The 26,687-nt window shown below is 38.2% G+C and overlaps 1 protein-coding gene across 1 annotated transcript in view; it reads right to left on the reverse strand.

Moving 5' to 3' along the window:
• runx1 (RUNX family transcription factor 1) overlaps positions 1 to 25,356 on the reverse strand; it is a 301,136-nt gene extending 275,780 nt beyond the window's left edge. The window contains exon 1 of the mRNA XM_051927227.1: positions 25,169 to 25,356. Coding sequence (XP_051783187.1) covers positions 25,169 to 25,226 — 58 coding nt within the window. The 5' untranslated portion in view covers positions 25,227 to 25,356. The remainder of the gene's footprint in view (positions 1 to 25,168) is intronic.
• Positions 25,357 to 26,687: the final 1,331 nt, after the last annotated feature.

The raw sequence follows: 26,687 nt of genomic DNA on the forward strand, positions 1-26,687 counted from the left end.
ATATATTCTGGTGTAAAGCTCAAAATGATTGAATACCGGGCCTTCTTTAGAGCTGACTATGCAGTGTCTTCATAAAATATTCAGAACCCCTCACTTTCTGTAGAGTTTATTGTGTTGAACATTTAGTTCTAAAAGGACACATTAGTCATTCTTGCTCATCAATCTACACAATGTTACCCATAATGACAAAGTGAAAACCTGCTTTCAGAAAGGTTGGCACATTTTTTTAGAAATCCCAAAGTGGACTCTGTCATTGCTGTAAGTATTGGCAGCCATTGCTGTGGCACTCCAAGTTGTGCTCAGGTGCATCCTGCTTGCTATAATTCTCCTTGAGATGCGCCCAGAACTTGAATGGGGGCCACCTGTGGTGAACTGAATTGATTGGATTGATTGTGCTGTAAAGTTTTGCTAACTGATTATCGAGTCTTCTTAATCCACTAATTTGTAAAGTTTTACTAACTCAATATCACACTGTTTTGTAAAGTTTTAATTATCAAGTCTTTTTAATACACTGTTCTGTAACTTTAATACTAAATAATTGAGTCTCTTTAAATACACTGTTCTTTTAATTTCAGTAACTAATTAATACACTATTTTATAAAGCTTTACTTATTATCAAGTCTTTTTAAATAAACTCTTCTGTAAAGTTTTACTAATTATCGAGGCTTTATATTCCACTGTTCTGTGAAGCCCTACTAACCAATTACTATGTTTTTTAAAATACTGTTCTGTAAAGTTTTACTAATTCTAACGTCTATTTTAATCCACTCTTCTGTAAAGTTTTACTAACTCATTATTACACTGTTATGTAAATCTTTATTATCTAATTATCACATCTTTTTAATATATTGTTCTGTAACTTTTACTAAATAATTGATTTACACTAATTCAATACAATGTCATTCTAATTTTACTAACTAATTAATACATTACTTAGTAAAGCTTTACTAATTATCAAGTCTTTTTTTATCCACTCTTCTGTAAAGTTTTACTAACTCATTATTGCACTGTTTTGTAAAGCTTTACTATCTAATTATCACATCTTTAATACATTGTTCTGTAACTTTTACTAAATAATTGAGTCTTTTTTAATACACTTTTCTGTTAATTTTATTAATTAATATAGTATTTTGTAAAGCTTTACTAATTATCAAGTCATTTTTTTAATACAATGTTCTGAAAAGTTTTACTAATTATTGAGTCTTTTTATTCCACTGTTATATGAAGTTTTACTAACCAATTATCATTTTTTTTAAAAATACTGTTAGTAAAGTTGGGGCGGCACGGTGGCGCAGTGGGTAGCGCTGCTGCCTCGCAGTTGGGACACCTGGGGACCCGGGTTCGCTTCCCGGGCCCTGCCTGCGTGGAGTTTGCATGTTCTCCCCGTGTCTGCGTGGGTTTCCTCCGGGCGCTCCGGTTTCCTCCCACAACCCAAAGACATGCTGGTTAGGTTGATTGGCGATTCTAAATTGGCCCTAGTATGTGCTTGGTGTGTGGGTGTGTTTGTGTGTGTCCTGCGGTGGGTTGGCACCCTGCCCGGGATTGTTTCCTGCCTTGTGCCCTGTGTTGGCTGGGATTGGCTCCAGCAGACCCCCGTGACCCTGTGTTTGGATTCAGCGGGTTGGAAAATGGATGGATAGATGTTAGTAAAGTTTTATTAATTATTGAGTCTTTTTATTCCACTGTTCCGTAAAGTTTTACTAACTCAATATCACACTGTTTTGTAAAGCTTTATTATCTAATTATCACATCTTTTTAATATTTTGTTCTGTAACTTTTACTAAATAATTGATTTACACTAATACAATACAATGTCATTCTAATTTTACCAACTAATTAATACATTACTTAGTAACGCTTTACTAATTATCAAGTCTTTTTTAATCCACTCTTCTGTAAAGTTTTACTAACTTATTATTACACTGTTTTATAAAGCTTTACTATCTAATTATCACATCTTTTTAATAATTGTTCTGTAACTTTTACTAAATAATTGAATCGTTTTTAACACACTGTTGTGTTAATTTTATAAATTAATATAATATTTTGTAAAGCTTTACTAATTATCACGTCATTTTTTAATACAATGTTCTGAAAAGTTTTACTAATTATCGAGTCTTTTTATTCCACTGTTCTGTAAAGTTTTACTAACTCAATATCACACTGTTTTGTAAAGCTTTACTGTCTAATTATCACATCTTTTTATTACATTGTTCTGTAACTTTTACTAAATAATTGAGTTTTTAATAGACTGTTGTGTTAATTTTCTTAATTAATATAGTATTTTGTAAAACATTACTAATTATCAAGTCTTTTTTAATACAATGTTCTCTAAAGTTTTATTGATTATTGAGTCTTTTTATTCCACTGTTCTGTGAAGTTTTAATAACCAATTATCAAGTGCTTTTTAATATACTGTTCTGTAAAGTTTTACTAATTCTAGAGTCTTTTTTTAATCCATTGTTCTGTAAAGTTTTACTAACAAATTATCAAGTCTGTCCTTCCACAAAAGACCTGAAATATTGATTTCTCTGAGCACAATTTAAATTGTGTGTGTGTGTGATTGTTCATTAGCAGATGCCTCTGACCTTCGAGATGTTGACAGCACTTCTAGACTCTGTTTATGTATGGCTTCCTTGTTGCACAGTACTGTTGTAACTATGTGTTGAGTTACTTAATAAAGGTTTGATCAAGTTCTCCTGAGCTCATGTGCTTATATCACTTATTGATTAATGGCAGTTCGTGGTGCCGTCTGAGGGATTGGAGATCATGGGCAGCCAGCTTAGGCTTGCACTCTTGTCCTCTCCAGACTCCTTGAATCTTTCAATTCTGTTATTCACTGTTGAAGGTGAAATATCCAAATCCCTTCTGATCTGTCTTTGAGAAACATTGTTTTTAAATGTTTGAATGCATTTTCTCATGTATTTATGGAAGAACTACAATCCTTTGCCCATCTGTCCTCCTAAAGGACTAGGCCTTTACTGAAAGCAGCTTTCATTCCAATCTACTCAAATCATTATTTTCTTTTTTTACCACATTTTTGGCCATAAATGGCCTCATCCTAACTTTTTTAGGAGTGAGTTTTGGGCTTTTAATGACAAAAATGGATGTTTTTTAAGACAAAAATGAAGTTGACCAGACTAAACATTTAATATGTTGACTTTATACAGCTTGTGATAGATTACAAGTCAAATTGAATTTGAAATCATGGCTTTCTATTTTAAGTTGTATTTTCCATGCTGTCTGAATTTTTTCTGAGTTGTGGTCGTACAAGGATTTACCAACTGACTATCAAAGGTATTTTTTACAATCTGGAGTAAAAGTTTGCCAGTTGAATGCCTGAGTTCCTACACATCCTGCTATAATTACTTAATGGCCAGACATCAGAGGTGTCACAGGGTGGTGTGCAGTTCTACTGACTGGTTTTGTCTCCTTGTATATAAACTTCTACTGATTGAACACTGCTCCTTTTTATCACCGTTTTGTTGTAGAAAGTCAGGTCAGTCTTACAGCTCGAGTGACTATCACATGAGTCCTTTGGTTCAGCCCAGTAGTCTTTTGTAGGTCCGCTCACATATAATGCTTGAAGCACCTACTGCAATAGTCATATTTGTATGTCCGTCAGTCTGTCTGCATGAAACAATGGAGCAATTTTATTGAGATGTGGCAGACTTGTTTTTCAAGGAAATTTGTTACAACAGCACAACTTTCATTGAGATATCGTGAACAAATCGTGCTGTACAAACTTTGAAAATTTTACAATCTCCCGTTGAAAAGCATTGGCAAATTTACAAATTCGCCCATCATAGAAGGGTGAAACATTCAACTGGGAATTAGTTTACTGTTTCAGTTTTACCTTGGGAGTGGTTGCTTGAACTTGTAGGTTTTTGTACATTTTCCTCTCTTATTTGTTGGTCAGCCGCTTAGATGGCCAATGCAATGGAGTCGAGCGCAGGACAGAACACACACGTGCAAGAAGCTCACACAGCAGCACATTCTCCTGCTGCTTTAGTTAACTAATAGAGTACAAAAAAGTCACTTCTCTGGAAATAAATGGAAGAGGAAAACAATTATGGAAGCTCATATAAGACTTAATTTATTGAACAATAATATCTGCAGATTATTATTGTAAAGAACCATAGTTATCAACTTACAGCCAAACAGTGTTTGAATTAATTCATTACACGGGTGGGAAAGGCGCAGCTGCCCTAATTGACATAAACAGAGGACGAGTTTACAAATGGAATTGTAGTTGATCTGCTGAGCATGCAACGAGGACCACACTGGCCGCTAACAGCAAGAATGGAGCAGGATTACCATTACTTACTGACATAACGTTCAACAGACTGACCGCATTTTACAGTTTATCCAGACTGAAATAGCCACTTTTGCTTCCATGTATCTTCAGACTCAAATTAAAATCTTTTAATATCGCCTTTAGTATTCTGTTATACAGTAAGTAAGTCAGCTCCTTTCCAAGTTCTTACTTATTTACCATATATACTCGTGGATAAGTTCTCCCGCGAATAAGTCTGGACTTGATTTTATCCTATAATTTCTGGTATTTTGTAATGTTGGTCGTATAAGTTGAACGTGGAAAACTCACGCTATTGGTCCAAGAGATTATGATAGGCTAACACCCACCTGAGAGAGTAACCACGGAGCACACGGCCTTTTTTTCTATGCATTGTGCCTACGTGACCACATTTGTATTTTTGAACAGACGTATAAGTCGGGGTCTGATTTTATGATACATTTTTTGGGTTTCAAGACACGAATTATACGTGAGTATATATGGTTTATCTGTTTTATAGGCTCTATCCTGGGTCTGCTGCTCTTTTCGATTTACATGCTTCCATTAGGTCAGATTATCTCGGGCACAACGTGAGCTACCACAGCTACTACACTTATCAATAGCACCTGATGACTCCGACACTCTTGATTCACTGACACAATGTCTTACTTGTGTTTCTGAATGAGTAGTAATTTGCTCAAACTAAATAAAGAGAAAACTGAAATTTTAGTGATTGGCAATAATGGATATAATGAGGTTATTAGAAATAAACTAGATGCATTAGGATTAAAAGTCAAGAAGGAGGTAATGAATTTGGGGGTAACTGTTGACTGTGACCTGAATTTTAAATCACAAATTAATCAGATAACTAGGACAGCATTTTTTCACTTAAGAAATATGGCAAAAGTTAGACCTCTTATATCATTGCTAGATGCTGAAAAATTAGTTCACTCTTTTATTTTCAGATGACTAGATTATTGTAACGCATTTTTCTCAGGACCACCCCAAAAAAAGACATCAATCGATTGCAACTAGAATCTTAACTAGGAAAAGAAAATCCAAGCATATTTCTCCAGTTTTGATGTCACTACACTGGTTACCTGTGTCATTTAGAATTGACTTTAAAATACTGCTTATGGTTTACAAAGCCTTAAATAATCTGCTCCATCTTATATATTGGAATGTCTTACACCTTACACTTCAAACCTTACACTCTAACCTTAGATCTTCAAATGAGTGTCTGCTTAGAATTCCAAGAGCTAAACTTAAAAGAAGTGGTGAGAAGGCCTTCTGCTGTTAAGCACCTAAAATCTGGAATAGCCTGCCAATAGGAATTCGCCAGGCTAATACAGTGGAACATTTCAAAAAACTGCTAAAACACATTACTTTAACATGGCTTTCTCATAGCTTCATCTTAGTTTAATCCTGATGCTCTGTATATTCAATTAATTGTCATTATAATTCATGGTGGCTCCAAAATCTGTACTAACCCCTACTTTCTCTTCTGTTCTTTTTCTGGTTTTCTGTGGTGGTGATCTGCGCCACCACCACCTGATCAAAGCACCGTGATGTCCCTACACTGATGGATTAAAGGCCAGAAGTCCACATGACCTTCATCATCAAGTTCTTCCATGTGAATCCTGAATACCACAAGGACTGATTGAGGTCATTGATGTTAGGTAGAATGCTTACAGGGGGCTGGGTGGTCTTGTGGCCTCAGAACTCCTGCAAATTTTATTTTTTCTCTAGCCGTCTGGAGTTTTTTTGTTTTTTCTGTCCTCCCTGGCCATCGGACCTTACTTTTATTCTATGTTAATTAGTGTTCTCTTATTTTAATTCTTATTTAGCCTTTTCTTTTTTTTTCTCTTTCTTCATCATGCACTTTGAGCGACATTATTTGTATGAAAATGTGCTATAGAAATAAATGTTGTTGTTTTAACTAGTATTAATAGTTAGGTGGTGAAGTTGCTTTCCTCCTTTTATTGGGTAATATTGATACTTATTTTAATGCTAGTATTGTTCATTCTGTATTAATAGTTAATAATTATTGGGTAGTACTGTATTGGGTATATTTTCATAACTGTTATGTTTAAGTAAATTGAACAACAGTTAGTCACAGACCCTCCAGCACTAACACATGTCCATCGATGACATTTTCACATCACTTTAAGTGCAATCTGTTTTCAATGCTTTTGAGAAACAGCAAGTCTATCTGTACTCCGTTTTAAACTTCACGGTAAAGTGCTGTTAAAAAATGCATATTTAATGGAATTGCATTCTATTATGTTATTTTCAAGTATGACTCACAAACAAAAATATAATAATGAGTCTTAGAATGAAGTAAACAAAAAATGTGAAATGCTCCAATATTCATATCAATTAACTTTGTTGCTGAATGCATCTAAATGTTCCACCATGCATACATTGTCTAACTTATTAATAAATGAGAAGTGTCTTCATTCACATACCTCCAGTTCTTAAATCCTTACCCAGGCTCGAAGTTAAGTTTAGGGCTGATTTCAAAATTCTACTTCCTACTTTTATAATGCGTTAAATGGCCAAGGCCCTGCATATTTATCTGAACATACCATAACTTACAAATCAGAGCACATATTAAGATCGCACGATGCCTACTTAAGATTCCCAGGACTAATAAAATAACAGTGGGAAGTTGAGCTTTTAGAACCCAAGTGGAATGGTCTGCCTGCTAATATAAGAGATTCCCCTTCAGACTCAGCTTTTAAATCCCAGCTAAACACTCAAGGCTTTGGTCCAGCATACCCTGACTAGAGCTGCCCATTTACTGTAAATACTGCTTTTCTGTTTGTTAGTCATTTGCACATAAATATAAATATCACAATATTTTTAAACCCTCCTCTACTCTGTTTCTCTTCTCAGTATCCTGATGTAGTACTTGGTGCCACTGCTCTCCTGCGTAAGGAAAAGACATCTCAGAGAAAGGAGCGTAGGAATCATTGAATGGAAAGATTCTCTCATCAGATCGCATGACCAGCACAGAGTCCAGTTAGAAAACCTAGGAAGGGGCAGGCAGGCATGATGGCCGAGGTCTCAAGGACTTTGACTTTCTCTTTTACAATTTTTATCTCCTCCATTATCAACTGGACATAGTTCATCAATTAATTAATGGACAGACATTGGTGGTTTCCATTTATGTTTAATCAGTTCCTACCTTATTCTCTTTAAATAACCTGCATTTATAGGTGTACCAGTTCTTTATTTAGTAATTAATATAATTTATATTTGTATTTTAACAGAATTGCTCACAGCGCTCTACACCTGCACTCAGTGAACAGCACTACACAAAAAATAAGTTGTATTGTTTTGTATTGCATTGTATTCAGTCCTGAGTGTGTGAGGTGTTGGATTTCACTCTTTACTGGCTGTTGTTACCATGGTTTACGGAGGCAAACTTGATCCCTTCTTAACATCACCAATTTGTCGGCTGATACAACACAAGATTTGATTGTAATTGCGTGCGTGTGTTCAGTTTAGCGCAATCTTCAGTTGACGTTTGTTTGGCTCAAGTGAGTTGAAATCCAGCAAGTGGGTGCCTTGTTAGACTCCTATTAAGTGAAACGAAGCTTCTTGTTACAGCTGGCATCATTAAATGCTGGATTGAAGGGTTTAATTACAGGGTACAATTTTATAGACTGAAACAAGGACAGTCTAAGTTATAATTCAGAGGCATTGTGCCCGAAAGCTTTTCATTTATTATTATTTATAGCCTCACATACAGCATTCAGATGCTTTATTTCAGTTTAGATGCTTATAGACTGGAGGTACAGTAGGTGATCTGATACCGTACTGTGGCAAATGAGGCTCTTTATTGCAGCGGTGCAGATGGAATGGAATTTTTTTTAGACAACACATCAGGCTTACATGATATCAGTTAGTGAAACGTCAGGGCTATTCTGATTGTTTTTTAGATTATGAGCAGTCATTAGATTAATTCATCACTTTACAAAAATACTGTATTATAATAAAAAGAACACTGGGTTCAGAAAATGATGGTGTATTATTTATATTTGCTCATTCACTGTCATCTGTAACACAGAAAAGACAACTCCGGGATGCAGGCCTTCAAAAAGAAAGTCATACCTGAGTCTGGCAAATGAAAAGAAAAGAAAGATAAAATGAGCAAAAGAACAGAAATATTGGACAGAAGATGACTGGAAAAACATTATGGCCCGCATCCTGAAGCTGTATTTTTCTCTGTTACAGGTGATATGGAGATTTGGTGTGTTTTTGAAAGTAGAAGCTAACTGAGGACCAGTACGGTGTTTGTTTCTCATGCTACACTCTGATGTCCTTGTCTTCTTATGCAGTTGCCCATCTGGGCCTTCCTCCAGATTTTCTATGCTGGTTTAGCTGAAGACAGTAATGGACCCCTTTGTGTAAAATCTTCAGTATTTTGGCAATCTGTCACATGGAATAGTCTTTGGTCAGCGGCTGTTGTATGTAAAGTGCTTTATAAATAAAGTTGACTTGACTTGACTTGACTTCATTAAGCAAAAACAAACAAACAAACAAATAAATAAATAGACTGACATGTTCTTGAGAAGGCTGTTTCATTGCGTCAAACTTTGAACCCAGAACTGAATTTTAGGAATACGAGTATTGTACAACCCAAGTGAACAGAAGAAGGTTTCAGCAGCGCTAAAGAAATTGCAAAGGTTTCTCTAATAACCACTTGGCGTGTCTACATGACTAATTAAGACTAAGCTAAGGGAGCTGTCACACATGTGCGCTTGGGAGACAACTTGAAATCTTATCTAATGGTAATTCCACCCCGAGTCAAGGGTTAGTATTGTTACTTAATGCTTCTCCTTCTTTCTTTCTTACTGATCAGATGACTGGCAGTCCCACGAGATGTTACTTCCGGGTCATGATCTCCTGGCCCCGCCCCTTTTGGCTGGCTACTTTCATAAGGAGCACCACCACCATCTTTGAATCAGTCGCTATCTAGACTCCAGTCTGAAAAGACGTATTGTTCGTGGTTGTTTTAGATTATTTTTCCTGCAGATTGTATGGGGTTCATCTATGAGGTGCCCTAACTCTTTATCTTTGTCTTTTGTATTTCTTACAGAGTTTACCAATAGGACACTGAAGGAATGGCTGAATAAAATGGAGCTTTACAGTCAGATGTAAATAATAAATAAAAGTTCAGTCAGTTCAAGAAGTAACATTAATAGAAGGCCTAAGAATTTCTTAGTTATAATTTTAAATCAGTGCAATGGTATAAGGTTGGCGCTGTTATTCTCCTTCTTTCTCTCCTATGGATCAGATGACTGGCAGTCCCAGAGATGTTACTTCCGGGTCATGGTCTCCTGGCCCCACCCCTTCCTGTCTGACCACTTTCATAAGGGGCACCACCACCATCTTTGAATCAGTCACTATCTAGACTCCAGTCTGAAAAGACGTATTGCTCTTTGGTTGTTTTAGATTATTTATCCTGCAGATTATATGGGGTTCATCTATGAGGTGCCCTAACTCTTTATCTTTGTCTTTTGTATTTCTTACAGAGTTTACCAATAGGACACTGAAGGAATGGCTGCTGAAAATGGAGCTTTACAGTCAGATGTAAATAATAAGTAAAAGTTCAGTCACTTCAAGAAGTAACATCTATTAGAAACCCTAGGAATTTCTTGGTTATAATTTTGATTAAAAATAGGAGTCCATTTCCATCAAGGTCTTGGCGCATCCAAAACTTTGAATGTTCTATTTGTCATACGGTGGAGCTGGGATGTCGGAAGTCGCTATTGTGTCATTGGCGACCTCTGCTAATTTGTGTTACTCAAGTGGGAAAGTAAACGTGGATGCCACTATGGAAGCTGATGTTTCGGCAACAAACACTAACGAAATAGTTCAACAAAGCTCGCCAGTCCTATCCACTGTGGCAGACGACCAGGGACCCCAGGAGCTGGGACAGACCGGGAGAGGGGCAATATCTCCCTGGGTGCAAGAGGGCAGCCCCCCTGGATTTCATCTTGGGCCACAGATATGGAGCTGGGGAGCTCAACCCTGGGAGGACGCATGGCCACCAGTAGGGGGCGCCTGGACGGTCCTAAAGCCCTGGAAGACAGCACTTCCACCATACTAGGAAGTGCTGCCGGAAGATCATCACCGAGCACCTGGAGCACATCAGGGGTGTGATAAAAGGGGCCGCCTCACTCCATTCAAAGAGCTGGAGTCGGGAGGAGGAAGACGGAGCTTACGAGAGAGGAGTGGAGGTGGCCAAAGAGAGAAAAGGACTGAGTAGTCATGCGTGAGTTGGTGGAACCAAATTGTAAATAGTTGTAAATACACCATGTGTTGTGGACATTTGGTGTTGTGTCTGTCTGTGGCCGGGCTATCTGTTACACCACTTAATTCTTCTAAAATAACATCAAGTCGAGTTTTGAAAGTCCCTAAAGTCTTACTGTCTACCACACTACTTGTCTCTTATTCAAAGTGTCTCTCGTTCTTTGTATAAAGAAAAACCTCCTAATGTTTGTGTGAAATTTCCCCTTAACAAGTTTCCAACTGTGTCCCCGTGTTCTTGTTGAACGCATTTTAAAGTCACCATCTCGATCCACTGGACTAATTCCCTTCATAATTTTAAACACTTCAGTCAGGTCTCCTCTTAATCTTCTTTTTATTAAACTGTAAAGGCTTAGCTCTTTTAATCTTTCCTCATAACTCAACCCCTGTAGCCCAGGAATCAGCCTAGTCGCTCTTCTCTGGACCTTCTCTAGTGCTGCTATGTCCTTTTTGTAGCCTGGAGACCCAAACTGCACACAGGACTCCAGATTAGGCCTCACCAGTGTGTTATAAAGCTTGAGCAGAACCTTCTGTGACTTGTACTCCACACATCAAGGCGCTATATAACCTGACATTCTGTTCGCCTTCTTAATGGCTTCTGAACACTGTCTGGAAGTTGATAGCTTAGAGTCCACTACGACTCCTAAATCCTTCTCATAAGGTGTACTCTCGATTTTCTGACCGCCCATTGTGTATTCGAACCTCACATTTTTACTTACTATATGTGTAATGTTTTGCAGTTACTTACATTAAATTTCATCTGCCGCAAATCTGCCCAAGCCTGTATGCTGTTCAAGTCCTTCTGTGATGATTTAACAGATTCTCAATTATCTGCTAATCCACCTATCTTGGTATCATCTGCAAACATAACCAGCTTGTTACTTATATTCCTATCTAAATCATTTATATATATTAAAAATAGAAGCGGCCCCAGCACTGCCCCCTGCTGGTCACCACTCTTAACATCGGCCAGTTCTGATGAGGTTCCTCGCACCATCACCCTCTGCTTCCTGTGTCTGAGCCAATTCTGCGCCCATCTAAAAACATCACCCTGAACTCCCACTTCTTTTAATTTGATGCCCAACCTCTCATGTGGCATCTCATCAAATTCTTTCTGAAAGTCAAGATAAATAACATCATAAGCTCTACTTTGATCGTATTCTTTTGTTGGTTCCTCATAGAATTCCAGCATGTGGACATGTTGTTCAGTAAAACTCCTGTTCTTGCCAGGTGTTGCTCAATCTTATCCTTAATAATTCCTTCCATTAATTTTCCTGTGATGCATGTTAAGCTTACTGGCCTATAGTTACTTGGATCTGCCTGTCACCCTTTTTATATAATGGGATGATATTTGCCATTTTCCAGTCCTTCGGAATCTCTCCAGTGCGCAGTGACTTCCTAAAAATATGTGTCAATGGTTCATATCTGTACTCACTAGCCTCCTTAAGAACTCGAGGGTAAATATTATCTGGTCCTGGTGATTTGTTTGATTTCATCGTATTTAATCTCAGCAGCACTTCTCCCTCTACAATTTCCAAATCCCTCACTACCTCCTTAGTAGTCCCTGTTACTGCTCTGAGGTTATCCACTTGCTCACTTGTAAACACCTCAGAAAAATGTAAGTTTAGGGCATCCGCTATTTCACTGTCTGTATCTGTTAACTCCCTTTTACTATTTCTGATGCACTTGACCTCCTCCTTGACTGTTCTTTTACTACTAAAATACTGAAAGAATCTCTTAGGGTCGTCTTTCGCCTTATCTGTTATATTCCTCTCCAACTGTCTTTTAGCCTCCCTGGTATCATTCTTAATGGTTGCCCTCATGTTCTCATAAGTGCTACGATTCACGTTGGAGTTGTTATAGTAGTCTTAGTTATTAGTATAGTCCTAAGATGGTAGTTTGGTTTGTCAGTGGGTTTTAAAAACCACAATGTCACATTAAAAACAAATCACAAAGAACACAGCCATCAAATAAATATAATATAGCAGTGAGCATAATACTAACATTATTATTAAAATTATGCATAATATGTTGAAACATCGGGTCAGACATACTACACATAAAAATTAAACCAACATTTAGACTTGACTGATGACTGACACAAATGCTACCTGTTCATCCTCTGATTTTAGCCTGTGGATGTTTATTCAAGTTGAGCGTATTGTAAGTGCCCTGGTGGATGGTCTGGTGTCCCAACTGGGATGGAGTGTTGAATCCTTGCCCGGCCGAGAAGCCATAACGTAAGGACAATGTGAGAGGAGGTATTTATTGATTCCTATCCCAGTTGAGTTAAAAGAAATAATGGATGGACTTGGGGTCTCAACAGTTTATCCCCCGGTATGAGAGAGGGCAGTGCTCCTCTGGTTTGGCCCCAGCCTGCTCACCTGCAGGGCTGCCTGGGACTTATAGTTTTGAATGGCGACCCTTTTGGGGTCCTTGAGTGCCAACAGGGGGGTTGCTGTGGTGAATACACTTTCCCGTTATGAGAAGCTCTGGCTCCGGAAGTACTCCTGGGTCTATCATAAAAGGAAGCCATCTCGCTCCAAGGGTTAATAATAATTAATAATAATTCTTTGCAATTTATATAGCGCTTTTCTCACTACTCAAAGCACTCAGGAATTGCAGGTTAAGGGCCTTGCTCAAGAGCCCAACAGAGCAGAGTCCCTTTTGGCATTTTACGGGATTCGTACCGGCAACCTTCCGATTGCCAGTGCAGATCCCTACCCTCAGAGCCACCACTCCGCCTGGGTTGAGTCAGAGTCAGGAGGCAGTGGGTGAAGCTGACCTGGAGGAGTGGGAAGAGGTATTGAGGATTGAAGATTGTGGTGTGGACTTTGGAAAAGGTATTGTGAATAAGAAGCATCTACTTGCACTTGGGACTGCCCTGGTGTGGCTGTGTTTGGGGGCTCAGTGACAGTGACATAATGGTAGGACTCACATTGAAAGACGCAGCGTTTCGTTTTTGCAGGCGTCTTTTTTATTTTGGCGGAGTGGTGGCCCTGAGGCTATGGATCTGAGCTGGTTAGTGGAAGGCTGCTGTTTTACATCCCATTACTGGCAGAAGGCCCTTAACCTTGGTGTGCTGTACAATGGCTGCCCCTGTGCTCTGACCTCCAAGGGTCATGCTAAAAGGCCATTGCCCCTCGTGTAACAATAAAATATATCAAAATAAAAAATATTTTTTCATTTAAAGTCAGTTTTGAGTCTTTGATTGTCCCCAGATATTTAGGACTGTCCACAGTCTCCCCTGCCTGCTCTTTGATGATTGTTTCTTCTGGGTGAGTTCCAAAATCGACTGTTAGTTCCTTAGTTCTTGTAACATTTAACTTAACAAAAATCATCAACCACTGGACCCAAATTCATTCCCATTCAGTCGGCGTACAATCATTGAGTCATCAGCAGAGCTTAAGAGGAGCCGGTTTTCAAATTTATAGTGTAGGGCAAAGGGGGTCTCCAACTCCGGTCCTGGCGTGTTACCACAGCTGCAGGTTTTGAACCACTTTCTTCATCAGTGATCAGTTTCTGCTGTTAATTAACTTATTATCCCTTCATAAAATGAGAATTAAATAAAATAACATTAAATTAAATAATAAAATAAAATTACTTTGTTTTTTAAGACCTTTTGATTTGATTCTTTTTTCCTTAAACTAGGGCCCTGCTCGCTTCGCTCGCCAACCCACGTGTTTGCTTTTCCGCATACACACTTTTAATATTTTTTTTTCTTTGAATTGTTGCTATTTCATTAGTTTCACTTTTATTTCAGAACTTCTTTAAAAACAATATTTGGAATCTTTCGAGTCCCAACATGCTGAATCTTTTAAATGAGGTCCGTGAGACATGTGTTTAATGACTTTGTACCATAATTCAGGATAGGTTTCTCTGTTTGGAATTTCAGCACAGACGACACAATCAACAGCATCAGCAGTTAATTTTTTTTGCAAAGTAACCAATAAATGCATGTGAGGTAAACTCCATTTTTGAAATTCTCTGACTTAAACTTCAAAGCCTTACAATATTTACATACTTCAGACATATCACCTATGTCCATATATTTGATCTTTATTCGCCTTTTCGTTATTTTTGTCCCACCCCCCTTTACCGCATCAATCAGTACCCCGCTGTCAGTCTTCCATGCTGTACTCCACTCTCCCTCAATCGAACCTAACAGTCACTCCAATTAAAAAAGGCTTCAACCTGGAAGGGATGCTATAATACTTTTGAATTTTCCTGCTTTCGTATTCTTTATCTTTCTCTGCATGAGTATCGCGCCATCGTTTTGTTTGATCCTTTCGAATTCCACTGCTTTCATAATCTCTAACCTGCTCTGCATGTGTATAGCGTCAACGTTTTTGAACGTCTTTATGAAGTTATAATAAGTTTGTTATAATATTAAGTTTAATGTCAGTCTTTGTGCAGACATTTTAAATCTGTTTTTCTTTTCTTTGTACATGCATAGCTGAGCCAGATTTAGTACAAAGGGGCTCAGCATTTAGAATTGTCAGGCCAAGCATAGGACATGATAGACAAAGACAGCTGGAGGAATGTATAGTCACCCTAAAGACAGATGTATACTATTTTGTCCTCTGTTGAAAGTCAGCTCAACATTAGGGTTAGGGTTAGGGTTAGGGAAGGGTTTCTTCCCTTGTTTGGAACCTAAGTAAGGGCCTACACGTGGAGAAACCAGTATAAAAGACTTGGACAGCAGCCAAACACTTTGAAGCCGACGGACGGATGGGTGATATCGCCATCCGTCCTGAAAAGCCTTCCAAGCTCAGTGACGAAAGATGTCAGACTGTATAGATCAAGATCCCACCTTGGTATTTGTCTTGCTATTGAATTCCCATCTGTAATGTTGCGTAAATCGTCAGTAAAGAAAGCTAAGTTATTTTCTCTTATGTGATTTTTACCGCCGTATCACTATGGAAGAGGCATCGCCTTTTTAATATCATATCTATGTAGTATTCGGTTACTTAAAACGCCGCAATTACAAAAGAACTTATTCCAACTAGGGAGCTATCGCCCCCTAAAGGAACAATTATACTTTGTCTTTTAATTCTGAGCCCGATTGGACGTGATTTTTTTTCAATTCCACTTGTTCCGGACTGATTATTACTTTCCTTATTTTCTGAATTTGCACCTCGATTATTCTTTTTTGCATTTTTTTCTCTCCACCGCTTTTGAGTCTCTTTTCTCCAGGCTGCTCTTTCTTCTTCACTTAGTCGTCGACGTTTCATTTATAACGTATTGTCCTTATATGCTTTATATGCGCTGAGAGCCCTGGATCTGTGTGTGCTCAAAGCCTTAACACGACTGAGTGTGTTGCTGCCCGTGCTCTTATTTGGTTGTAAGTAGGGCGTGTCTTGCAAGAATCTCATGTTCTACGTCCGTGCGAGACAGTCCTGGGTCAATCTCTTGGCACAAAGTCTCATGTTTAAGGTCCCCGCGAGACACTCCGTGGCCAATCTCTTTCGTCTCGCGGGTCTTTTATGTGTTCACGTGACGATCACGTCTCGTCTCCCTAGTCATTCTCTCTCCCAGGATTTTTTTTTTATAATAGAGAGATGAGATGTGAATGAGTCAACCGATGACCAACTAAGTCGGGGGCCTGAAACGTTAACCTTTTTCATTGCAAAACCAGTTTCTTAATCACAATACAGTTCCTGTCGTTAATTAAGCTCATTATTTAATTCCATGGCTTATTGCTGCTCTTATTGTGCCACACCAGACATTTCCTAAACTGTTGATTTCCATTTTTCTAAGCCCACCATCAATATGTCTTGCAGAGCTGAGTAGACCAACATTATTGAGACCTTCACCTTGTAGTGGGCCCACATAGGTATTGTTGTTTATAGTGTTTGCACCCAGTTGCGTCTCGTCACAGCACCCCGTTTAAACTAATATGTGTTTGTTTAAATGAGAAATGGGGAAGGATGTTGTGGGGAGGCAGCGACCCCTGGAAATAGATAGATAGATAGATAGATAGATAGATAGATAGATAGATAGATAGATAGATAGATAGATAGATAGATAGATAGATAGATAGATAGATAGATAGATAGATAGAAATGGAAATGTCAGAACCGGAGTTTTGCCAGTTACATCCGGCTCGTTATTATTTAAACGATCACGAGGGACAGAAGAGGAGACAGGAGAGAGATGAAGATTTCACCTAACAATAAACTATCATCATTTTTCTGCCATTATTTACATCGCGCCTTTTTCCCAGTTTGCTTCTCATTCAGCTACAATCACTACAACACATTCATCGCCAGAAACCCCGGGGTTGGACATTAATTTCCACCATCGCCAAGGAAGCACGATGAGATTGTTCTGTTTTTATTTGGGAGAATCAAACACGATCATTTTGAACAGCCGTCAGTATTTTGGACAATTATTTACCCGGACTTAATTTTACATTCATTAACATTTCAGTAATCATCCATTGGCATTATTTGTATTGTGTGTTTGTTATACGTGTGCAGGGGCAAGGGAGGTTTTGTTATTGTATATGTGGTGTTTTCACTTTGCTGGTATGGTGGAGGAATATATATAGTGTGAGGGACGGCCGGTGGTTCAGTCCGACCAGGACGTCCCTGAAAAAGAAGAATAGAGGAAGGCAGCCTTTTCAGGGCACTGCATCCCCCGGGACGCTAGGTGGCAGCTCCCCTGGACGGCAACAGTTCTTGGGACATGGAGTCTGTTTCCTCAGCCCTGTTGGGTGCCATGGGTGCCACCAGGGGGAGCTCACAAAGAACTGTTACGATAACCCAGAAGTACTTCGGAGTCACGGGGACGGAAGCCTGCAGTACTTCCGGGCTACTTGAGAAAGGATGATGTGGCATTTAACCCGGGAGGAATACTTCCGGGTCATGGACTATTTAAAGGACTGGTGAAGACTCAGCAAAGGGAGCCGGATTTTAGATGGTAGAGTGACGGAGCTGCTGGGAGGAGTGGAGGATTGTGATTATTGATTAATGTTTATTATTATTGTTATTGGAGAATTGTGGCGAGTGTGGTGCTTTGTGCACTGTATTTGAAGAAAATGATTAAAATTCTTCTTGGTGCTCTTCCTGGACGTCTGTCTGGTGGGTTTCACGGGGAAACAGCGCCTCTAGCGTCCACAATAGCATATATTTTACTTCCGGGATTTGTATTATTGTATTTGTTATTGTGTTTTATTCAATATATTTCTGCACTTGTTTTACATATCTGATTTTGTTTGCTTGTGTTTAACTGTCGATTGGGGGGTGGTATTATTTGTCAGAGGTACGGCTTGATATAAGTAGGTTCTCCTCAGCAATTTATCCAGGCCACGGGTCCTGGTACTGTGGCTGCCGGCTGGGTAAGAGGTCGACCGTTACAACCTTTCATTATTTTCAGACATTGTATATTAGACGCAGGTTAGCTAGTCATCTGTTGGCTGAGTTTGTAACTCATTACTATTTGGCTGCTAATGAAGGATAAAAGAATTAATCAAAAGATCTCAAAAAACAAAGGAATTAAAATGAAGGGAACAGAAGTTAATTAACACCAGAAAATGATCACAGATGAAGAATTAAAGGGTCTGAGTGTTAAGAGGCAAGTTAAATAGCAGCCTAAAATGATCACTAATTAAGAAAAAGGTTAGAATGAAAAAAACCTGCAACCCAGTAGCCCTCCAGCACCAGAAGTGGAGACCCCTGGTGTAGAGGAGGTACAAAAGAGATGACAGAACAGACCCCTGAGCGTTACCTTAGTCAGACAGACCACCTCTGACTTTGGGTCCCGTCTGTTAAGAAGTCAATCAATGGCTTTACGAGGAACCACACAACGGAGTAAAGTTCCGTTAAAGACTCAGGATTATTAAGAGGGGTCTGTCCACAGGGTTTTGATCGACACCCTGCTGCGTGGGTAATGTCCCCTGGTGTTACATACTATTGATGCACTTAATGCCTGCTTAGGAGGTGATAAGCTGTAATTGTGCCCCTTGTTATATTTTCGAGAATTCCAGATGAAAATCTGTGGCCTGCTGACAGAATGAACATGGAAAGAGAAGATTCATTACTTTTGATATTTCGTTTATTTCTATACTTATTTCTGATTTATTATCTTTCATTTTACTTGCATTTTTTTTCTTTAACTTCTTGTTAAGCACTTTGAGCTACAAGTGGTTGCTGATAAATTCAGTGGTCTGTGATGAGTAGCTATAGTATAGACTGACATTTTATCATCCATGTAATGGCCTCGGTATGTCTTTTCAATTTGTTTTAGATTTGTTCGATGTTATTCATCCATTCTGCCCCCCTGTGGATCTCACAACTGCCAGTGTACATCTCATTTGTCTGTCTGTTTGCCAGGCACACAATAACGGCTGAACCAATTTTCACAAAATTCAATATGTAGGTTGCTGCTATTTCAACGTAAAACAATGGCTATGTGTAACAAATAAATCATCAGGGAGGAGTGTTCTAATATGGGGGGCAGCCCAAAAACTGTTCCTTATTTCAAAATGGCTGACTCGATCTTAATGAAAGTCTGAATGTATACAAAAACTGAATTAACTTAAAATCTCGGTCGATTGAAATTTTGTTAGGAAGGGAGCTTGAATTATTTGGTCGATGCCCCTCATTCAAGGTTTATTTGAGACACACTTCTTCCATTTCTTTTTTGCAAATGAAACACAGCCTTGCTCATGGTCACATGGTGTCAGTGGTGGGATTTGAATCCACAACCTCAGGATCTGAAGTCGAAGGCTGAATCAAAGTTTATGAAATTTTACCTGCATGTTAATTCTGGATACAAGTCCAAATCTAAACTTTAAGACTTTTCAAATGTTCGGTCGAGAAGTGGAATTGTAATGGATGGGAGTGCAAAATAATAATAATAAAAAAATGTTATCATGCCAAACATTTCAGCCAAATGGTATGACACCCAGCAGTTTCTCTTTATGTCCAGCTGTAAGTGGTGTGTTCTCAGGTCAGCAGCAGTAAGAATTGCTTCATATGTGCACTCAGCAAAAAAATGAAAAATAAATGCAGTATTGGCTTTAAGGAAGTCTCAGTGCAATTCCAAATATCCAAAGATTATGAGGGAACTGCTGGCCATGCTACCATTGTAACTCTCTATTTATATTTAAAGAGTCTTTCAACGAGCAAGCGTCAGACCAGGATATAAGTATAGGAGGAAAACATTATAAAAGAAGAAAATCATTTATTTGAACAAAGAGAAAACAAAACATGATGATGATGATGATGAGTATCCTAATAATTCAAAGGAAGATTACATAAGAGCAAAGAAATTGCTCATGTAGGTGACCAGTGGGACATTTGCATTCCAGCCAGCAATGACAAAAGTATCACATAAATATTTGCTTTCCTATCTTAACCCTTAATACAAATATAGCAGGGGAATGCTGGGTACTTTGTTATAAATTTGAGTTTACAGATTAAAATGGGATTTAGAGTCCGTAACACATGTTCCAAACAGAAATTGGAAATGGGTCTTGGTTAGTGTTTACAATTTGATAGACAGAAAGTGAGCATTCAACTCTCAATTAGAGAGTAATAAACTAAAAGTTATGCTCTGTGTTAGCATTGAAGGACCGTGGATTGAATTCAGAGACCTCTTTACAGTAAAGAAACCCAGTGAGTGAAATGAGACACTTTAGTACAGGTTCTATTGTAATGGCTTGGAAAGCAAATAGAAAGAAAAAGCCAGATATGTTTTGATTTATTAAATGGAGATTGCTGAGTAAAAAAGGCGGCTTCTTAAACATGTCAGTGCATTTTCTTATCATTTCAAGGAGTTTTGCTAAACTGTGGAAGCCTGATGGATTAAATGAAACGATTTGTTGCAGTCTGCAGCATCGTGGTAGTGGCACAAGGTGTTTAATTATTGTTGAAGATGGACCAGACTGGCCTGTGCTAGTTCATATTACATACAGTAGGACAAGTGAGAGAAAACCATTCAGTCCGTCAGGCTCATTTGGTTAGCCCAGTGCCTCATCCTGATGCTCTTTAAAGAACTTTATAGTTTTAAATCCACAGCCAGTGAGTGAACTGCTGCACACAATAACACACACTCTGTATGCCTTTCCGAAAAGTGTATACTGCATATCAGATTGACAGATTGATGTGAAAGGCATGATTAGATAGATAGATAGATAGATAGATAGATAGATAGATAGATAGATAGATAGATAGATAGATAGATAGATAGATAGATAGATAGAGTAGATGAAAGGCACTATATGATAGATAGATAGATAGATAGATAGATAGATAGATAGATAGATAGATAGATAGATAGATAGATACAGTAGATGAAAGGCACTATATGATAGATAGATAGATAGATAGATAGATAGATAGATAGATAGATAGATAGATAGATAGATAGATAGATAGATAGATACAGTAGATGAAAGGCACTATATGATAGATAGATAGATAGATAGATAGATAGATAGATAGATAGATAGATAGATAGATAGATAGATAGATAGATAGATAGATAGATAGATAGATGTACTTTATTTCTCCATGTGTATTGTTGCATTCTGTGCATGCTGTTGTATTTTTTGCATGTCTTTTGTTGTTATGATATCAGTTATGAGGAGATTTGTAAAAACTTCATTTTACTATATAAACATAACAATGAACTTGAGCTCCATTGAACGTGTGCATTATAATTGCAGTAAAGCACTCTCTAAAAATGATACACATTTCATTAGCACACCTTTAGCTATGTATTTGTTGCAGCATTCAAGTGCTCAGTTGGGAAGCACTCATCTTACTGTAGGTGTTTAATCATTATCATACATTGAAGATGGACCAGACTGACCAGTATTAGTTCACATTTTGCATATATGAAGTCGGACAAGGAAGAGGAGACCGTTCAGTCCGTCAGGCTCATTTGGTTAGCCCAATACCTCACCCTGATACTCTTGAAAGGACTTTACAGTTTTAAATCCACAGCCAGTGAACAGCCACACACAATAACACACTCTCAGTATGCAGTCTGAAAACCGTATATTGCATATCAGATTCATAGATTGATGTGAAAGGCATGATTACATAGATAGATAGATAGATAGATAGATAGATAGATAGATAGATAGATAGATAGATAGATAGATAGATAGATAGATAGATAGATAGATATGAAAGGCACTATATAATAGATAGATAGATAGATAGATAGATAGATAGATAGATAGATAGATAGATAGATAGATAGATAGATATGAAAGGCACTATATAAAAGATAGATACATAGATAGATAGATAGATAGATAGATAGATAGATAGATAGATAGATAGATAGATAGATAGATATGAAAGGCACTATATAATAGATAGATAGATAGATAGATAGATAGATAGATAGATAGATAGATAGATAGATAGATAGATAGATATGAAAGGCACTATATAATAGATAGATAGATAGATAGATAGATAGATAGATAGATAGATAGATAGATAGATAGATAGATAGATAGATAGATAGATAGATAGATAGATATGAAAGGCACTATATAATAGATAGATAGATAGATAGATAGATAGATAGATAGATAGATATGAAAGGCACTATATAATAGATAGATAGATAGATAGATAGATAGATAGATAGATAGATAGATAGATAGATAGATAGATAGATAGATAGATAGATGTACTTTATTTCTCCATGTGTATTGTTGCATTCTGTGCATGCTGTTGTATTTTTTGCATGTCTTTTGTTGTTATGATATCAGTTATGAGGAGATTTGTAAAAACTTCATTTTACTATATAAACATAACAATGAACTTGAGCTCCATTGAACGTGTGCATTATAATTGCAGTAAAGCACTCTCTAAAAATGATACACATTTCATTAGCACACCTTTAGCTATGTATTTGTTGCAGCATTCAAGTGCTCAGTTGGGAAGCACTCATCTTACTGTAGGTGTTTAATCATTATCATACATTGAAGATGGACCAGACTGACCAGTATTAGTTCACATTTTGCATATATGAAGTCGGACAAGGAAGAGGAGACCGTTCAGTCCGTCAGGCTCATTTGGTTAGCCCAATACCTCACCCTGATACTCTTGAAAGGACTTTACAGTTTTAAATCCACAGCCAGTGAACAGCCACACACAATAACACACTCTCAGTATGCAGTCTGAAAACCGTATATTGCATATCAGATTCATAGATTGATGTGAAAGGCATGATTACATAGATAGATAGATAGATAGATAGATAGATAGATAGATAGATAGATAGATAGATAGATAGATAGATAGATAGATAGATAGATAGATAGATAGATAGATAGATATGAAAGGCACTATATAATAGATAGATAGATAGATAGATAGATAGATAGATAGATAGATAGATAGATAGATAGATAGATAGATAGATATGAAAGGCACTATATAATAGATAGATAGATAGATAGATAGATAGATAGATAGATAGATAGATAGATAGATAGATAGATAGATAGATAGATATGAAAGGCACTATATAATAGATAGATAGATAGATAGATAGATAGATAGATAGATAGATAGATAGATAGATAGATAGATAGATAGATAGATATGAAAGGCACTATATAATAGATAGATAGATAGATAGATAGATAGATAGATAGATAGATAGATAGATAGATAGATAGATAGATAGATATGAAAGGCACTATATAATAGATAGATAGATAGATAGATAGATAGATATGAAAGGCACTATATAATAGATAGATAGATAGATAGATAGATAGATAGATAGATAGATAGATAGATAGATAGATAGATAGATAGATAGATATGAAAGGCACTATAATAATAGATAGATAGATAGATAGATAGATAGATAGATAGATAGATAGATAGATAGATAGATAGATAGATAGATAGATAGATAGATAGATAGATAGATAGATAGATAGATAGACAGATAGATAGACAGATAGATGGTATTTTATTTGTCACATACATGTATGTTGCATTCTATGCATGCTGTTGTATTTGTGTGTGTCTTTTGTTGTGATTTTATTTATTCTGAGGAGACTGTGAATGTTCACTGTAATTGCAGCCAAGCACAGTCCATTTCCACAGCACACGTCTAGCTCTGTAATTTCCAGTATTATGCCAGTGCTCAGTTTTCTTCAAACTTTATCTAAGATAGTTTGCAATGGGAAACTTTATTCCTGATTGCAGGTATTTGGTTTACACAAGTGATGTCCCTCACTCAAGGCAGAAGCTGACACCAAGACCAGCAACTTTATGGATTAAAGTCCAGTGCCTTACCTGCCTGCCACTTTGTTACGTTAGAAGATTTTAGAAAGTAAGGAAAGCGGCATGGCTGGCGTGTACAAGTGTACTGAGTGAGAATCCGACACTTGATTAACATTTCAGTAGGGTATAATCTGAAACGCGGTGTTTTATTATAACCCTGAGGTTAATTGAGTGAAATTAGGCGTGTGGCTGCAGCATACAAGACGAGAACGAGGTGCTTAATTTCCCCATTGCATTCCGCCTTCTGTTACTGATTCATTTGGTTTCTGCCAGTTAAGATTACACCGAGCGTGGCACTATAATCGAGCCGGGCCTGAACAAATGGTGTACATTCTTAGAAATATATTGTAAAGCATTTACTGAATTACAAGTCTATTGAACATTTCAAAGAAAGATCACTCCGAGACTCGGGAAGTGAAGTTGAGATAAAGCTGGGCTGAAATGTTTACAGTTTCCTTGTAAATCATAAGTACGTCATGTTGTTTGACTTAGGGACCAGAGGATAATTATTCATAATGTTACGTTGCATTAGCCTGGCATGTTATTCACCCATACTGGTCCCCAAACATCATGAGGTCCACCTCCATAGCAGAATGACTAATTACAAAACCTTGGTCTGAAAATGCTACACATTGCATTAGCTCACATTTAGCTCTGTACCTTCTAATAATTTTCAGGTGCTCAGTTGGAAAACATTCATCTTTACACCTGCTTAGCGGTATTTATTTTCCATAGGTGAAGTGCCTAGTACCCCATATATACACTTTAAAGTGTTTTGCTGCCTGAGCCGACAGTCAATGAGAAACCCAACACCGAAGCCTAAACTCAATAAAACCTGCAGTGTTCAAATGACACTTACAGTCTTACAGTAACCCCTTTCAATGACACTTTAAGCATTATTTTAACACTGGCCATTTTGCCGCGTGGCTGTAAGAATAAATTTCATCACTTTGTAAAACCCACCAGTAAATAAGTGTGTTGATCGTCCAGGCTGATTGATGCCCTGCCTTTAGGTAACTGATGGAGCTGTGGGTGATGAGAAGAAACACTCGAGGGGTTACTGTAAAATCAGGAATCGAGAGAACGATTTCACAAGCAATCGAGTCATCGGAGCTACAGATGCAGTTCAGGAGGGAACGCTCAAGGACTTTCCAGCACCTGCCTGAGCTGGTGATGATGCATCTCAAAAGCGCCACCCCAACACAGAAAAGAGCAAAACAGTTCATGCCAGACATCCAGCTTCCAACAGTAGCAGCTACAAAGTTAAAAGTGCACTTACCTCTCATGAAGCACGTCTGGTACGAAGGAAATGACTCAAAGATGCTGTTTGAAGCCATCACTTCCTTTCCTAGCTTCCTAGTAGAAGGTCTTGCCTTGATCTTTTGAGCTATGAATGCTTTTATCACCTTGCCCTGTCGACAATCCTCTTGTTTTAAAAGTCCAACTCTGGAAAGGCAATTAAAGGAAGAAGCCATCACCTTCGGCTCTCTCGCTCTCTCTCTCTCTCTCTCCGATCCCTAAGCCGTCTTGAACTGACGGTAAATCCCCCTCACCCATTACACCGACACCCCACCCTGTGAATAATTTCGACTCATCTCATAGCTGATTAAGCAGCTATTGGCTTGTGGGGGGGGGCGGGGGGGGGGGGGGGTCAGCTGCTGCCATCTCTGAACTACTGTGAGAAGTATGTAAAACTAGTGGACAGCCTGTGGTTTTGCAATACTTACCTCACTGGTTTCAAAGAAAAAAAGAGAAAAAGCACTTGAGCAAAACTCTTTGTGGTCACAACGATTTCGAGTGATTCGTCCTGACATCAAGCAACACACACACACACACACACACACGTGCACTCCCTCCCCCTTCACCCTCGCTCTCAGGCTTGATCTGGTGTGACTGCTCTCAACCCTGACTTGTGGTCGTGTGGTGGCCCACAGACAGCCTCGCATAAACCAAATTACAAATTTAACTGTTCCATCCAGGAGGGCCAGCCAATTGGGTGCAGCTGGTCATGTGATACCGTGATGTGGATGACAGCTTTTTTTTTTTTTCTTTTTTTTTTTCAAATCTGGTATTGTGGCTTTTCCATTCCCATTCCACCTGCCCTCCTTGTTGGTTAAGTAAGGAAGTAGCAGTGGCTTGGGTTAGTTATTTAAAAGAAAAAGAAAAAAGAAAAGCCCTGACTCATTCACTCCTGAACTATGCAAATTGCACTCCGGGAGAACTAACAATTAAGTCTCTGTCTTGCCCTCTGCTTATTTTTGAAGAGCCACTGGGAATTTACATAGCGCTTTTCATATTTCGTTCCTTTTTTTCTTTTTCAGAAAGCTGACTGTTGCTTTGTCTCTGGTGTACCTTTTATTATACCCTCGTTATTCCATTTCTGTAAACCTGACCCAGCATATCTAAACATGGCGGCCAACATCTGAACAAAAGTAAAAGCCGATTTCCTTTCACGTCTGACTCCATGAAGATCGTCAAGCATACTGTAAGAATCCTGATACCGAGAGGGACGGCACGGTGGCGCAGCGGAGACCTGGGTTCGATTCCCGGGTCCTCCCTGCGTGGAGTTTGCATGTTCTCCCCGTGTCTGCAGTACTCCGGTTTCCTAACCCTTTTCTTAATCAGTGAGCCGTTTTTGCTGCTGATTAACTTGTTTTGCTTTAGCTTCAATTGACGTGACTCAGACCCCTTAGTTCAGGGGTCCCCAGCTCTGGTCCTGGTGGGCCTCAGTGGCTGCAGGTTTTCATTCTAACCATCTTCTTAATCAGTGATAGCCGTTTTTCCATCCATCCATCCAT

This window comes from Erpetoichthys calabaricus, chromosome 4 (genome assembly GCF_900747795.2).
Source record: "Erpetoichthys calabaricus chromosome 4, fErpCal1.3, whole genome shotgun sequence".
Lineage (NCBI taxonomy): Eukaryota > Metazoa > Chordata > Cladistia > Polypteriformes > Polypteridae > Erpetoichthys > Erpetoichthys calabaricus.